The sequence below is a fragment of the Nanorana parkeri genome, unplaced genomic scaffold (assembly GCF_000935625.1).
Source record: "Nanorana parkeri isolate BGI_ZX_2015 unplaced genomic scaffold, ASM93562v1 scaffold1019, whole genome shotgun sequence".
Taxonomy (NCBI): Eukaryota; Metazoa; Chordata; class Amphibia; order Anura; family Dicroglossidae; genus Nanorana; species Nanorana parkeri.
This window is the reverse complement of record NW_017307287.1, coordinates 415,306-432,387: the sequence shown is the minus strand read 5'-3', so window position 1 is coordinate 432,387 and position 17,082 is coordinate 415,306. Positions and strand designations below refer to the sequence as shown.

The following is a 17,082-nucleotide window of genomic DNA, read 5'->3' as shown; positions in this document are numbered from 1 at the left end:
CTCGCGCCATGTTGTGTCCTTTTCTCGCTCGCGGGGGGGGGGGGGGGGGTTGGTGAGAATGGAAGGACCAGTCTAAGAGAATGCTGGCTCAGCTTACCCATTCGCAATAAAACTGAGGAAGCGGCCGATCATAATAACAGGAGAGATCGCTTTTGATATAACTGGTGGACTTTGTGGATACAATCGAACAGAACCTTTTCTATATTTGATGCATCGGCACAAGGGAATTAAACTTATCCCTTCCTTTTTTTCTAAAAGCCAATTGCCGGGTGCATGGACGGTTAATTGGTTAACAGCTTCAACAGTGTTGTTATTTTGATCATGTCACGGTGGGAAAATCTTTGCTCATTGTGATTAACAATTGATATTTGCTTTATTCATGTAATTCACATGTTGGGGATTATTCACTAGATACAATCTTCACTGTTTATGTTTATTAAGTAATGAATTGATGTAAGGAATCATGCACAATTATTTATTCATGCACATCCAAAAGAGGAGTTGATGTGGCTACACAGTATAGAAAGTGCACAAAGTTTAATAGATCGTTGCAAAGAATCTATTTAAACGGAACACAAATTATCACCTTTAGATTTGTTAATGTTGTAGCGATATGATGTTGACATTCACTCCTTAATATAAGGTTATTTAATCACACACAAGACCGAGCGCAACGTAACAGTACTATTAAGCTGGCTCGGAGGATTTTAGTCCCTAGATGAAAACAGTTAACCCTTGCAGGTAGGCCCACTGCAAGGGTTAATAAAGAGTTTGCCCAGAGTTCTCCTTAAAGACTGATGGGTTCCATTAAAACTATCAGTTTTAATGTTAACTGGTATATGCAGTATTGAATGAAGAAGTGAATGCAAGTTTTAATTGGATCTTTAGCTCCATTTCAGTGGATCTTCATTGAAACATAGAGGTTCATTTATAAACATTCTGCCTTTGTGTATAGCAGGGGGAGTGCTGTTCACATGGCACTGGCAACCCTTGATGGCTGACAAGTATAGTCATTTCTATACACCAGACAAAACCTTTAGAAATAACCCCCTTGCTGTTACTTTCAGTGCAGTAATATGAGCACTGTTAGCCAGGGGTAAGCTAGGAAATCTCCTACAGGGGTTATATTAGCATTTGGGGTAAGATAACGTTAGCTTAGTTTTAGGATCAGGATTTTAGGGGTTTGAGTTTGAGCATTATAAGTATGGTTCAGGGTATAAGGGGTATGTTTTAGGTTAGCATTAGGGAAAGAGGTTAAATGTTAAGAGCCCATTTTAGTGGTTAGATTAAAGAGAGTCTTGCCCTCTATATTTGAAAGTCTACATAATGCTATACAAATTAGGGAGGGGAAACATATTTAGCTGTGTGTAGTCTTAGTTTGAGCTACTGTACTAGTTCAAGATAAATTAATATGAAATATTTGATATGTACTTTACATAGAAAGGGACAAAATTAAATATATTTTATTACTGGCCATGATAAATAAAATGTGTAAATATTAAAACAATATATACATTCCTTTTACAAATTGTTAGGGTACCAAAAAAACAGACAGGAACTAAAGTGCAGGTTTAAAAAATAAAAGGAGATTATTTAAAATAACAATAAACAAAAATGGCAAAAATGAATGGAGGAAGTCCAGGACGTTGTCGGTGCAAAGCCAGAGTTTAGATGCCAAAGCGGGTAGTCGGCCAAACTAGGTAAGGGAACACTGAGAGCAGGATGAATGAAAACAAAAGCCGAATCATACATGGAGAACAGTAACAACTGCAGAGCACATGATTGATCTGAGCTGATGGTTAAATAGTGAACTGGTGTTCACATTATTCTTAGACAGGAACTTTTTGTCAGTAGTTTGGTTAGTAGTTGCAGATTGATGATGTTTATGGGTTTGGTCATAAGAGGGTGCCAAAGTGGAACAGTGTCAGACACACTGTACACCAGGGCTCAGAGCACAGACATCAGTAACAACACACAGTACATAGGTCAGTGGTGTAATGCCGAATACAGAGGCCAGCTGTGTGGCGCAGAGTACAGAGATCAGTAACACTGCAGAGTGCAGAGGCCGGCTGTGTGAAGCACAGTACAGAGGTCAGCAGTACAGAGGTTAGCAGTACAGTAGTCAGTAATGTAACGCAGAGGTCAGCGGTGTAAGGCAGAAAAAACAGAGACTTACAGCAGCTTTGTTGAGCCTCCCTTCAGGTGCTGTGCTGCAGAAATGTACAGAGGTCAGCAGTATGGTGCACAGTGGGCATTTCTACACATATTATGCAAGAATATCAACTTATTACAACCAGGAAACCACCCTGAGAAATGCCATACAACCATTACTGAATTGTAGATATGTGGACAGAAAGTGGCTGCAAAGAGGATGCACTAGTTCAGCAGCACAGAAATGCAACAGAGGATATAAACATTTTAAATTGGTATTTTATTTAAAAATATACATGGCAATTGTTTATGATACCCAGTGCTTTGGCAAACTAAGAGGGTTATTCACAAAGCTGTCGAAGGCAGCCGAGTGAACAACCAACCCGAAGTGAAGTGAGCCGAACGCTGTTCGGCTATTCACTTCAAGGGCTGAAAGCAGCCGTACATCGGCTTGCTTCAGTTCGGCCAAACATGCTCAGCTCCTTCGGCCAGCTTTGTGAATAACCCTTTAAATGTAATTCACTCAGTGCTTTCATCTACTTAAAGGACAGCTGTAGCTTTCTTACTCAAACTCAGATGACATACATACACTTACCCTGTACTACAAACCAACTTGCACTTAAAAGAAAATTGATTTTAGTTCCATACTGAGCCTTTTACCAATCTTCAAAATGGACCCTGCAAACAGTGTGGTGTGGTCTACCAAGGGTTTAGCAAATCCGGCTTCAAATTGGGTGAGCCCAAACTCAACCATAAATTAAAATTAAAGGCCCCCAATAATAAGAATAAAAGGCAACAAAGATGTTGATTGCCCAAAGAGTGGGTGTGGCAGTGCTCAACCACTCATTCTGTTCACATTCTATAGGGCAATCTGCTGAATCAGTATGCAGGAAATTGAGAAAAGCATATAGACTTTACTCAAAATAAGTGTCCTGTAGGTGGTAACATACTTGTGACATGAAAATAAACTAGAGAGTGAAAAGTACTGGTGATGCAGACACATAGGGGCGTAATAAATTACAGTATGGTGTTACATGCCTCAAGGGATACTGGGTACTAATGCTAGACTGAGCATACCTGTGCATATTATTAATGTTGCCTGTGGGTGATTGTTGCGGTGACCATATTTTAACTATTTACTTACTTTTTTTTTTTTTAAATAATAAATGTTTATTAAGAGTTTAGTACAGGTAACATAAAAGACAGGCAGACATAGGGATCAGCGCAGTTTCAGGTCATGCAGTCACAGCTCTGCATGAGACACAAGCATTTTAAGAGGGCCAGAGGGAATGGGGGCCCGGACCCAGGATTCCAGGAGAAAAAGAGTAAAAATAAGGCATAGGTCAGGCCCCATGTGTCTATAGTGCAACACTAGGTCCAGGAGGAGCATCAACACATGGCTATCTTACGCAGCCCTGGGCAATAAGTGCCACCGCTAGGAGTTGCCTCGTCTGGCTGCCGCCATAGATAAGCTCCGCCCCCCACTATTTACTTACTTTAAGCGTGACAAGGTATAAAGCAAGAATTGTTCTGATTCTGTAAAAGCATTACATTGAAAATATTGAGATATTCCTTAGATAAATTATATTAGAAAAAATGATGCAAAGGTGGAACTGTCCCTTAAGTTGTTTATTATGCCAATACCAGTCCAACATGTTTCATTACATGATAATTATAATTTCTAAAGCTTACAGGCCTCCTCGACGTATGCCCTTGGGATTAAGTCAGCAGCACAATGAGTATTCTTCTTTCAGTACTTTTCATTGAATGATTACACCTCTTATACTAGCAACGTATGCTTCGTAGATAGCTGACTTTATGAAGGCATGTACAACCCCATTGGTTAAAACTTGTATGCCGTATTACAGAATTACATTGTCTTGCTCTTCCAAGGTTTTAAAACCATGTGATTAATTTTATTGATTATAAAACAAACAATGTCTGTTGTAGATGAGAGGAGATACAGATGCATGGTGTTATTGTCTACTTTTTGTTAACAAGTCATTTTGTAGAAATTTATTTTTTTGTTAATACTGTCTGCAAGGTACATATACCAATCAATTCTAAAATGTGAAATGAATTAGGCATGGATACCATATGGAAGCCATGCAGAAGCCACAACCAGTTTCCCTAAAGTATAGCAGATTGCTATAGGGTTAAAAGTTGAAACATAAAACACAACAAGAGGACAAAAATGTATACAGTACTGCTCTCTGTGATTTCAAAGGCAGTTGTACACAGAAAATGTATTAGGGTACAGGTCTGAGAATAATCAATGTTTATGTCCATCGAACTGAACACTGTGAGGAATGTTATCTTGGAGAAATGTCAAGATACATGGTATGTGTTGGAAATAACTACTGAAGATGTGGAAAGACCAATGGCGTGATCTCAAAATACTTAACTTACAATATCTACTTTATTGTAAATTTAAATCTATGTCCAATTTACTAGCTTAATCAATATATACTGTAAGTTCACAAACCGCAGCATTTTTACACAATAAGATGATTTTTTAGACTAAATCTAAAACAAAATGTTCATCTTACAATGGGCATTTGGTCAAAATTGTTTTTTTTTGTTTAAGTTTAAATAATATGTTCTCTTACTACTCTAATCTTGTTTGCAAAAAATTTACATTTATTAAAGGAATAATTGAATTACTATATTTTCATTAATCTGACTCTCAGAAACTATGTATTGCCATTTAACAAATAGCTATGTTAATACTCTTGTTTTACAGCTTTTGGTCATAATGAATGCCCTGATCCTGGAGTGCCAATAAATGCTCGTCGTTTTGGGGACAACTTTCAGCTGGGAAGTTCTGTCTCAGTTGTCTGTGAAGAAGGATTCATCAAGACTCAAGGCACTGAAACCATTACTTGCATGCTGATAGATGGGAAAATTATGTGGAGTGGTCCAATTCCAAAATGTGAAGGTCTGTCACCTCATTTTTTTGTTTAAAATTTACACTTTTGAGTTTAAAATTGACTTTTGTAAATCCGAATTGTACATGTTCTGTGAAGAAATGGAGTTTCCACTGTCCTAACATGCAACTGTAAACATTCTATAGCAGTTATAAACGTATTTATGTCTGAATACTGTATGTGCCCTAAAAACCTATGTTCAGCTTCAAGTGGCTTTGCAAGCAAAACTTAAACTTGGCAGTTTTTGCCATCAGAAAGGAGCTGTTTGAAAATGTCTTGGCAATGGACTAGAGACCTTAATAGAAATGTGAATAGCAAATTTGGCTCATAGCTGATCACAGCTGCCATAGCCACTGTCTTACATCTGCACACATGCTATTATGCTCAGTAGTGTTCGTTTGTGCACTAATGCGTTACTTGGCCCACTAGAAGAACCTTCAAAAGACCTATTATTTTCATGTCTACCTGTTATAGAGGCAACTAGTCTGCTCTGTGGATACACTCCTTTGGTCTAGATTTTCTTTATTTTATTACAGAGATTTAAATAGCACCATCAATTTTTGCAGCACTTTACCTGCTATTTGTTCACACTAGACGCTTACGATCTAAGGTTACTATCTCACATGCACAAATTCTAGGGCCAATTTAGTCAGCATGTCTTTGAAGTGTGAGAGGAATCCAAAGTACAAAGACAAATATCACGCAAGCAGTGGGAGAAAATACAAGCTTCTTCCAGATAATGTCCTTGGCAACTAAGGACCAAGGAATGGCCCCCCTTGCCTTCCTGAATGGCCTCCCTTTTCTCTGGTCACCATCTACCTAGACCTCTGATTCATTAGTTGACCTTGTGTTCATCTTTTTCATGGTGCAACGGTTCAGTTGTTTGACTTTGAGGCTATTGTCCCTTAGTCTGTCCCCAATGATTATTCTGTATGACACCTTGTAGTCACTCTATCCAGCTGGCTGCTCCCAGTGAGGCCATTCCAGTGCTGATACTCTAGGATTTATCTGCACTTTAACATCCCTGCCATCAGGGGCCACAAACCTCCAGAAGGGGCCTTTAGACACTTCTGGAATGTGTGCCCCTTAGTGACTGTCCCTCACTATCCTGCTGGTAACACAGAGCATCCCCTACTCTCTTTGCTCTCACTGCAAAACTCTTACTTTCTGGTGAGAGATCTTTACTTGCTGTTCCCTCAAAATATATGGGTTCTCCACTTTAGGGTATGTGCTAACTGCTCTCAACTGACAATTTATGCTGTCTGAGAACAACCAATGAATCATTTGCAGAACTTGTTAAAACTGTGCTTAGCTTGAAGCAGAAGGTAGTTTTGTTAGGTCTTTGCACACTTGAGCTAAAGCATAATGGACTAGTCTTCAATGTAAAGTATTTGTGGAGCCAATTTCATTGTTGGGAAGTCTACATTCTACTGCATTTATGTGCAACTATTTTTCATATTACATTATTGTACAAAATAGAAAAACTCTTTTTAGCAATATTTTTAAGATACTTATATGTCTATGGTATGCTGTAAGATTTGCCTCATACATAATTGGTCACCCAAAGCACTTCATTACTGACATATCTAAAATGACTTTCCTAGAAATGCTGATGTTAAAAATGAGAGAAGTCAGAAAATAGGTAAAATAAATAAACTCAATGATATATGAAATTATTTCTCTTTTGCACAGATGAGTTGCCTCCGTTTTTTATGTGGAAATATTCTGACAAGACAGTTATTAATCTTTAGCCTGCTTTTTAAGTATATTTTTGGTCTGCACTTATATTCATGATGATAGAGTCAATAAAAAAACATAGTATGCAGTATTTTAATTACTGTGAGTTATTTGCTATTTATTCACAAAATATTGTATTTATAGCAAATATGTAATATTTTTACATTTTGAAGTATTTTGTACATAAAAGTAAATTCCAAAAAAAAAGCATTTTAAAATAGTACTGCCTTGTGGCAGGCGTTAAAGTAGAACTAAACTCTGACAAAGGAATATTTTATTTTGCAGAGTACTTTAACCCCTTGAAGTCCGGGGTGTTACACCCCCTTCCCATCCATTTTTCAGTATTCAGCGCTGCGGTACGTTGACTGAAATGTATTCCGTCATGCAACGCTCTACTGAAATTAATGTTATACCCTTTTTTGGGGACAGATAAAGCTTTCTTTTGGTGGTATTTAATCACTACTGCAGGTTTTATTTTTTACTATATTAAGGAAAATTTACAGAATTTAAAAAAAAAACTGTTTCCCCTATATTAAATTCTAAAACATTTATCATCACCCAATTTTTTGGTAAAATATAAAAGACGGGGGTCACGTCGGGTAAAAAGACACCAAACATGTCAAGCCTTAAAATTGTACACGGGCGCGAAACCTCAAAAAACGACATTACCCAAAATTGGCCATAGGCGACGCTTTAAAAGCTTTTACCGCTCATCAGTTTAGTGTTGTTAGTGATTGATGGCCCTAAAATGATTGCTCTCACTCCGATGTTCGCGGCGATATGTAACATGTGTAGCGCAATTGTCGTTTTCGCGCGCTGACATCTCTGACACACATTTACGTTTATATGTGCGTAAATGAAGGGGGGGAATTAAAAAATTTGGGGGGGTTGTTTTACATTTTTTATTTGTGACTTTTATTTTTTTAAACTTTTTTTATTTATGTATATATTTTTTTTACACTTATTAGTCGGCCCCGCATGCTCTCAAAATACCTGAACAATGCTTGCATCCAGTCAGATCAGTGTCCTCCATCCATACAGTTTAATGTAATGTAAATCAACCCCATATTGTCACCGTTGACACTGCCGCCCCTACAGAGAGAGTTAGCTTGGGCCCCCCAAAGTTTTTCTATGGAGCCTCATGATTTGAAATTTTGTCCCTGGCATTAGATCAATGTTGCTGCATTTACTAATTTCCAGGAAAAGGTGAACTAAGCCTTTAAAATACACTTTAAGGGGTTGATTTACTAACCTTATAAACACACTACGAACATGTATACACCTCTGTAGTGTGTTCCCTCCCAGCATGATCTATGGGTGGAATCTAAACACCTTTGTAGTGTGTACACACCCAACAGGTGCGTTGTGCAAAGCCAAGCATGAATTGCAAGGTGATGTTGTGTAAATTAGCTCTATGTTGTGTTGCTTGCGTTGATGAATGCAGGAATGTAAATGCATGAGCTAACCATTTTTGTCTAAACTGTGAAGCAGCATTATATATGCATCATGTGCATGATTTTTCCATATATGGCATTAGTGGAAATATGCTTTTAGAGACTTTTTGGTTGATAAATACGTTTTGTTGTGTGAAAATCACACGCACCTGGTGCGTGCGTGTGTTTAGGTTAGTAAATCACCCCCTAAATGTGATTTATCTTGTTGTCTAGAGTTGATTTTTAATGCAGAAAGTGTATGAGATTATGGTTTTCAACAAAAGTTCTTACACAGTGAAAACACAGAAAAAATATGACTGTAACAAAATATAATATAAGTTCATTGATATAGAATTTGGAATGCTTGGCTTTTTGCAGGAATGGGCTTATATTTCATGTGTGAAGGTAGAAGCTTATAACTTTTGTGATTGAGTACATTTCCGACTCCGGAAATATGTCATGCGCCCTATAAAAGTAGCACAGTGACAGAAGATTTTTGCACATCATTAAATCATTCTTGCTCAAATGTAACTTTTCAGATATATGTGCAAGGCAATAACTGATGTTCTGGTGTTCATTTCAGGCAAGGTCTGTGTTACTTTTCAATCTAAACTTAAGAAGATGACTGCTAGAAACTCAATAAGAAAAATGAATTCCATACGCTTTTCTTATATAGTTAAATTTGCAGCATGCTGAAATCTTGTGGAGAAAAAGGTTATAACTGTAGGAAATATGTAAACCTTGAATGTCAGTTCTTTAAAGGGAAATTCCACCTTTTAGAAAAAATAATCTTTGCACACATCATAAAATAAAAGATGTGCATTTAGTATTTTTTGGCATTGGAGCCAGTGAAGCATTGCAACCGCGATCAGTGGATCATGGGTGCAATGTTGCGGCTGCTGCAGACTCTTTCTTCCGTCCATGTCCAGAACAGACATTCAGTAACATGGAGTAAGAATGAATAAGGTTTTGTTCACATCTACAGGGTTATTCACTAAAGGTGAAGAGTTTGGAGATGGTAGGAGAAGTGAACAATCTAGGCCAACATAGCTGAACTGCAAAGTGAGCTGAATTGGAGAATTTTTCCAAATCAGCTATTTTGGCCTAGATTGTTTACTTCTCCTGCCTTCTCCAAACCTTTCATCCTTTTGTGAATAACCCTGCTAGAGTTTTGTAGTGCTTTTGCTGCCCTAAAATAGGCCCAAAACAAAATGCTATTCATTTGTATGGCCATGTTCTGATATGAGCATTTTGTCACTTGAAGCAAAATGCCTGTCACTGGAAAAAAAGCACAAACGCTTCTTTTTGGCAGGTGAAGCGTTTCTTGGCCTCATACACATCAATGTAAATTATCAAAAATTTGTTTACATCAATATGTAACAGTCTGCTCACACAAATGTGTTGCTCATGTATGGCCTGAAACATACGCAAAAACAAGCAAAAAACGTAAAGCGAAATCGCTGTCACCTAGGTGTGAATGGCGCCTAAAGGAATGTACTACAAGTGCAGTGATGTCACTACACTTGTATTCCCCTGAGAACTACAAATCTCTCTGCCACGGTGGCTAATGGAACTTGCTGTTTCTTGATTCATGGGTCTTGTCAAAGTTGCGATCTGACCATGTTTCTATAATAAGAGTGTAACACGAAACACCCATGCAATACCTATTTGCAACACATGCACATCTTCCTATGTTTTCTCTTTTAAATGCTGCAAATACAAACAAAAATATCTGTCAGATATCCACTGAGCTCCTACCTTCCTATTTAAATTGACAACACTCTGCTGTACTGAAACTCCAACCAATGTTATCAGCCATGTCCAGTTCTCTTCTACTAAATGTATTTAATGGAGTAAATGAGATGGGGACTTGTTCTGTTGTCATAGGCAGGGCCATCCCTCTAATGAGACAGCCTGAGGTGGTGACATTGGGTGGTGGTTTGTGTGCCTCCCTCCCCCATTCTGGACAGAGCATCCCAGGTGGTTAAACACTCTTAGCAATCGGTAACATTCTAGCTGTCATCCTGCCCAGGTCCTGGAAACTAATGACCTCAGTGAGTGTGTATGCTGGAAAGAGCCAGAGGTACCGTGCACCACTGGCAACCCCCACTCCCCTTCAGAAACATGCACTGCTGGCACCCGCCCCAGCACCCCCATTAATGTGCAATGCCAGCACAACCCCCAACAGGAAAAACCAACAAAGATTACACACCCACTATGACCAGAACAAATGAGTAAAATAAAAAAATCAGCAGAAGATTTTCGAACAAGCCCGTGATGTATATACCTCAGGATTTTTCTCTGATCTTCAGTTTGAGAGTGTTAGAAAGTTAATTATATTATATAAACTAACATAATTACTAATAGGTCATTTATATTTTGCCCTGTCAGCTCCTTGTGGCGGTCACTTCTCTTCTCCCAGTGGAGTCATTCTTTCTCCTGGATGGCCTGGGTACTATAAAGACTCGTTGAACTGTGAATGGGTGATTGAAGCCGAACCTGGACGCTCCATTAAAATCACATTTGAAAGGTTTGATTATTTTCAAATTCCTACATTAATATTTCACAAGTACTCTTTCTCATATTTTGGGACATTTATGCATGTGTACATTTATAACATATTTCCTACAGTAAAAATTTTTACCTGACATGCTCACCCTTAGATATTATGACACCTCTGTGTTGCAGAGGTGTCATAATATCACCACTTTTATCCACTTTTATCACCACTGTTATTAAATAGGGGTTGTACCAACTAAGTTGTTCTCTACCAAGGCAAACAGAGGGAAGTGACTAGTCATCAGCATTGCCTGTGGTCTCCCTGCAGCTGACCTTCCCCTTTTACTGATGAACATGTTCTATACTGTTCTATACTGTGTCTCTTTATACTGTATACTGTATCTACTGTGTCTACTGTGTGCAGTGCAGTAAGGCTGAGTGGAAATATATTATCCTTGAGTGGCACATTTGCATCTATTTATTATAGTAACAAAGTGCAAGCAGGTGTAAAAATGTAAACTTCACTTAAAAAAATGTAAAAGCTTAAATAATGATTTAAATATATGCATATTAAAGCCTCACTATTGATAATTAGGCTGTGTAAGGGTTATCACTCAAGTAGTAATGATTAAAGTGCCACTAAACTCTGGAGCTAAATCTTAAAAATGCATTCAAGTACCTTAACTATTAACTAGGGATGCACCGATACCATTTTTTCTATATCGATTACGTGTACCGATATTTTGCTGCCGGTACTCGCTGATACCAATACCGAGTACCAAGTACCAATACCGGTGTTTCTGAAGGCATGGAGCTGGCTTTCCAGGCAATCAGGAAGCCGGGCAGCGAGAAATGACCTGACTCCTGGCTTCCTGGTTGCCTGGGATGACGGCTCCATGCTGATTGGTTGGAAAGCCATCTTCCCAGCCAATCAGCATGGAGCCGGCTTCCCGGCCAATCAGGAAACTGAGAGGCGGCACATTGCTCGCCATCCGACTTCCTGATTGCCTGTGAGGCTGGCTCCATGTTCCCCCATGGTACTGTCGGTCAGAGGAAATCTTACTCTGACCAGAAGTTCCGGTATTGGGGAAGGTATCGGAGCATTTGGGCGAGTACATCTCTTGCTCCCCATAGTCCCTGTGTGTTGTAAAGTATCCATCGCTCAAAGCTCACGCCTGTGATGGACTACAATCTCACATTTAGTTTACTAATTTGGATTGAGATTGTGGTCCATTATGAGAGTGAGCTTGGAGTGATAACTACTTTATAACACACACCATGGAGAACAAAGGTAGCCACCCTCCAGAAGGAAGGACAGTGTCAGCACCAATTTAGAGATGATTTGAGGATCCACAGCTGTGTGATGCACAAATAAACTGCATTGTTGCTATTAGTTACTGAAAATACGTGCAGAGATTCTTAACTGCCAGTTTATGATCTTTTCATTTACAGGTTAAATATACCACTGTCTAATATGACCCATTCTTCTGTCTTATTTTTGTTCTTCCATATTTTTTTACACACACATGTAGCACATTAGGCTGATGGCACATTTTCCCAGCAGTAATGTTTGGGTAGCATCAGTGGGTCATTTTGAAATATTTCTGCCCTCTCCACTGAACTCACTGGTTCTGGGAGTGCATCATATATAGTACATATAGTAAGCTTTTAAATGGCTTAAAATATTGTTTATTCAAGCAATAATTTTCCATCTTTAGATATCTTCTTAAGCACATAACACAGCTGCAGAAATGCCAGTACTGGAACAAATAAATACATAAATAAATAACTTTTGTATTGTATTGAGTCTTTTTTATTTGGAATGCAGTCAAACATTGAATTGAATTCCTAGCTTTATAGCCATTTTTTTAAATGTATCTTAATTGTTTTATTTCTGCAGATTTCAAACGGAACTGAATTATGATGTTCTGGAAGTACACGATGGCCCAAATTTATTATCACCACTTTTGGGTTCATATAATGGCACTCAAGTCCCACAATTCCTGTTCAGCAGCATGAACTATATCTACCTTCTCTTTACAACAGACAACAGCCGATCCAATAATGGTTTCAAGATTCATTATGAAAGTAAGTAGGATGTACATTACTATTCTGACCAGTAATTGGCTAGATTATGGGGTCAAATCACAAAGCTGCCAAAGGATCTAGCAGTAGCTTCGGCTGATCCTTTGGCTACCTTCGGCCCCAGTACCCCTTTGGTTCAGTAGAACCGAAGGGCTGCTGTACGGGCTATACACTATAGCCCGTACAGCTCCCAAAGTTGGCCGAGGGGCTTAGTCAAGCCGAAGGCATATGCTTTGGCTCGATTGAGCCCAGGTGAAAGTCAAAGCAGACTGTCGTCAGCCATTGGCCGCCGACAGCCTGCTACTGACAGCTGGGCGTAGCCAGCCATCATCTCACGGCTGGCTCCGGCCACTTATACAGACAGATCAGTGTCCCTGGTTACCAGGTAACCAGGGACACTGATCTCCAGACAGCCCAACTCTCCAGGACGCTCGGGGAGTCTCCCGCTATTAGATAGCGGTTCCTGGCTGGCCGGGAGAGAAACACTTTCTCCCAGAAAGTTTTACTCTGCTCGATAGAGCAGAGTAAACCTTTCCCTGCTCTGTTGTCTTTTTTTTCTTTCTGACGTCGGAGCCGCCGGCTGCCATCAGAAACAAAAAACAGCATAGGAATGCATATCTACATTCCTATTAGCTATTTCAATTTGCAATAGCAAATATCAAACTAGCTATTGCACCCGCCCACTGCTGCTGTCAATCAGCAGCGGGACCTGAAGTTCTCCGTCAGGTCCCCTTCTAGTGATTGACAGCAGCAGAGGGTGGGTGCAATAGCCAGCTTGCTATTGGATATTGCAAATTGAAATAGCCAATAGGAATCTAGCTATGCATTCCTATGCTGTTTTTTTTTTTAATTCTGATGGCAACATAACCACCGGGTTCTCAGTGTAATGACTGATCAGCTGTTCCATCATTAGGATTAGAGCTTAGCAGAGCCGGCTTTTTTATATCACCGCCGGCTCTGACAAGCTCTCATTGTAATGACAGCTGGTCCCAGCCAATAGAAAACAGTTGGGCTGTCACTGCTAGCTCTGCCCAATCAGCAGCATTCGGCTATTCACTCACTGCTGTTTGGCAGCTATGAGAATAGGCCGAACAGCAGCGAGTAGCCTGTCTGAGGTTCGGCTCAGCCGATCCAGATGTTGGATCGGCTGAGTTAAACTCCTTCTGCACTTCGGGTCGGCCGTACATGCTCAGCATGTTTGGCCGACCCAAAGCCAGCCGCAGCAAGCCGATGTATGGCTGATTTTAGTCGGTGTATGGCTGAAATCAACCATACAAGCCTGAAGTCAATAGCCGAACAGCGTTCAGCTCACTTCACTTCGGGTGGGTTATTCACTCGGCTGCCTACGTCAGCTTTGTGAATAGACCCCTGTGTCTTTTCAAACACACATTTAGGTGGAACCAGTTTGGAAAATAATGATTCTAAACACTTGCTAGCAGATGTGAAATGAGGCAGTCATTTTAGTTCTGGGTATCAGTATGCATGCTACTTTATAACACATGTTCTACAATGACCAATCAAATTAGTAATGAACCAGAAAAACAATTGTTTACTAAAAAATGCTCTCGTTACAAGTTCTATTTTTTTGTAATAGAAATCCATTAATTTATCCAGCTGTAAAAACTAGATATGAATATCATAAAAATAAATGAAGGACACCCAGTAATCCCAATTCTCACTAGTTAATCTTACACAATAAATAATGAAAAGCAAATAAGTAAATTGAACTGAAAAAAATGATGAGCCTATGTATTTTTTTTCTATCTATGTACTTTAATAGAGGTATGTCTAACAGTTAACTGTTTTTGATGTAGGTGTAACAGTGGATACCCATTCCTGCTTGGATCCAGGGATACCAGTACATGGTCATCGTTATGGCTATGATTTTTCTATTGGATCTACTGTTTCCTTTGGCTGTCAGCCTGGTTATACACTCAGCCATGAAGAACCTTTGTTATGTGAAAAAAACCATTGGTGGAGCCATCCTTTGCCAACCTGTGATGGTGAGATGTTTTTAAAGTTAATTTACAAGTTTCATTTATAAATAAATATTAAGCATGTATGCAATTATTACTTGTTGCCTTTTTTTCTTTTACTCTCTCTCTCTCCCTCTCTGTAAGAGAGATCATCAAGTGAAAAGTGAGTGAAAATCTAATTTTAGTTACTTTGTCATCTTCCAAACATAAGTATGGTCTAGACTGTTGATGTTAAGAGATAATAAACAAGGAATAGTACGATCCCTTTGGATGTTCATGATTCTAAAAGGATAGCACTCAATGAACTTGATGGACTTACGTCTTTTTTTTAACCTGACTGACTATGTAATTATGGATGGGGACACATGGGATTGAATTAGTTACATTAAAAAGATTGTGCCTGCTTCATGCAGTTTCTCTTCCTTGTGTTGTTCTTTGTGAAAATTTGATTTTAATTTGAATGTTATATTAGTCCTTTACATCTCCTACCAAACGATCCCTTTTCCCCAATTCTCTTGACACTACAGGTGAAGTCTTGATATGAAGGGCAACTAACTCTTATAAATTCTATTGTTTGGTGGTAGTGGGCTTTCATTGAGAAACCCTCTAAATAACTTAAAGTATATCCCTGGCAAATATTAAATACTATTGATCATTTAGAAAGGGTGGAGGAATAAGGGAAGCCAGAAGATCAGCTTCAGATTGATAGGTGCATAGTTGTAAACACTCTATTTTCTGGTGTAGATCTTACCCATACATATTTAAACAGTTTAATTAAGCATAAAATGAATTGCTTTACATCTAAAATGACGTAACACCTGTTCACTACAAGGCAATAATGCATAAAATAGGACAGGTCAAGAATGTTATTGCTTATCATTTGATAAAGTCCTTGCGGTCAAGGACACATGCCAGACTTACAGTGTAACTTTCATCATGAACTTCTCTTCATTGTGATACTGATGTTAAGTCTCATATCATTAACCTAACTTTCAGTGACATAAATTTATTTTGACACATGTTAGGCAAAATGGCAGGAAAATATGCACGTCAATCTAATTTAATCATATACACAGTAGCTTTGAAAAGTGACATTGGGCCAGAGGGCTTCTTATGATTACACTCAATTAAAATATTAAAAACACATGTTACACAAACATGAAGGTCATAGCAAATAGTATGTATCTGATAGCATCAAGAGAGACATGGGAGTAAGGTTGTAGAATTTAAGGTCCCCATTTTGTGAGTGTGTACTGCAACTGGAATTTATCAATGAATTTGATTTTCAGATCTTATGTTTCTTGAAGCTATTGTATTTATCTGAAGCACTTTTGATTGTAGTGATTTTTATAAGACATAATGATTGAAGTAAACCTGTCATGGGAGAAACATGGAGTCTGGCATTGCTGATCTCTCATTATTAAAACGTTAGCCATCTGGCTTTCATGTTGATCCTCTTGCTTCAGTTCTTTGACTCGGTAACCCAGAAAGAATAAGGAAAATTACTTTTCTCTGACTTTGCTGAGCTGCACAGTTCCAGGTTAGAGGCTCAGTGAGTATTGAAGTTAGTGGGATTAAATTACCAAGGAGTAAAGACTGCTTACTTAGCAGATTTAATGTTTACTGAGCTTAATAAATAAGGTAATGCTGTATTCACTTTACCCTTATTTTGTCTGGCAGCAGGAACTTGGCAACTTGCAAAAGGAGAGATGGGATAAGCTCAGGTATACAAAATGGATGATGCATAATCAGGAAGATGAATGCGGTGCAGTTTATTAGTGAAGTTCACAGTTCTTTTGGGGTACTTGTACATAATTAACACTTCTAGATATCCCCTATAAGATAGAAAATCTTCACTTTTTGAGTCCACTTTAAACAAAAAAAAAATATTTGTTATAAGCTGACAGAAGGATGGATTTTTTTTTAAACATCCATCATGAATACCAGTAGACCAGATAGGGGTCTGACACTTGTACTTTTATTTTCAGATACCATATAAGTGCATATTTAATACATTTGATATTTTATATTTCCCTTGTCGTTTCCTTTGATTTACCTTTGTTCATAACAAATGAGCTGCTTCCAGTGTCCTACTTCAATGACTGATAATTTAATCATGCTGCTTTTTACAGTATGCCGGCACAGTTCCATCACCTAAACTGGTTCCTTTTTACCAGTGCCAATGAAATATAGTAGCCATGTAGGAATACTTTCATACTGAGTCTTATTGAAAACACTGATCAAGATATGATTTAAAGTAGCCAAGTTTTTTTT

At 38.5% G+C, this 17,082-nt stretch overlaps 1 protein-coding gene across 1 annotated transcript in view; it reads left to right on the top strand.

Moving 5' to 3' along the window:
• CSMD3 (CUB and Sushi multiple domains 3) overlaps positions 1–17,082 on the top strand; it is a 576,345-nt gene that overhangs the window by 161,264 nt on the left and 397,999 nt on the right. Inside the window, exons 12-15 of the mRNA XM_018567203.1 lie at positions 4,895–5,089; positions 10,640–10,778; positions 12,648–12,835; positions 14,647–14,835. Coding sequence (XP_018422705.1) covers positions 4,895–5,089; positions 10,640–10,778; positions 12,648–12,835; positions 14,647–14,835 — 711 coding nt within the window. The remainder of the gene's footprint in view (positions 1–4,894; positions 5,090–10,639; positions 10,779–12,647; positions 12,836–14,646; positions 14,836–17,082) is intronic.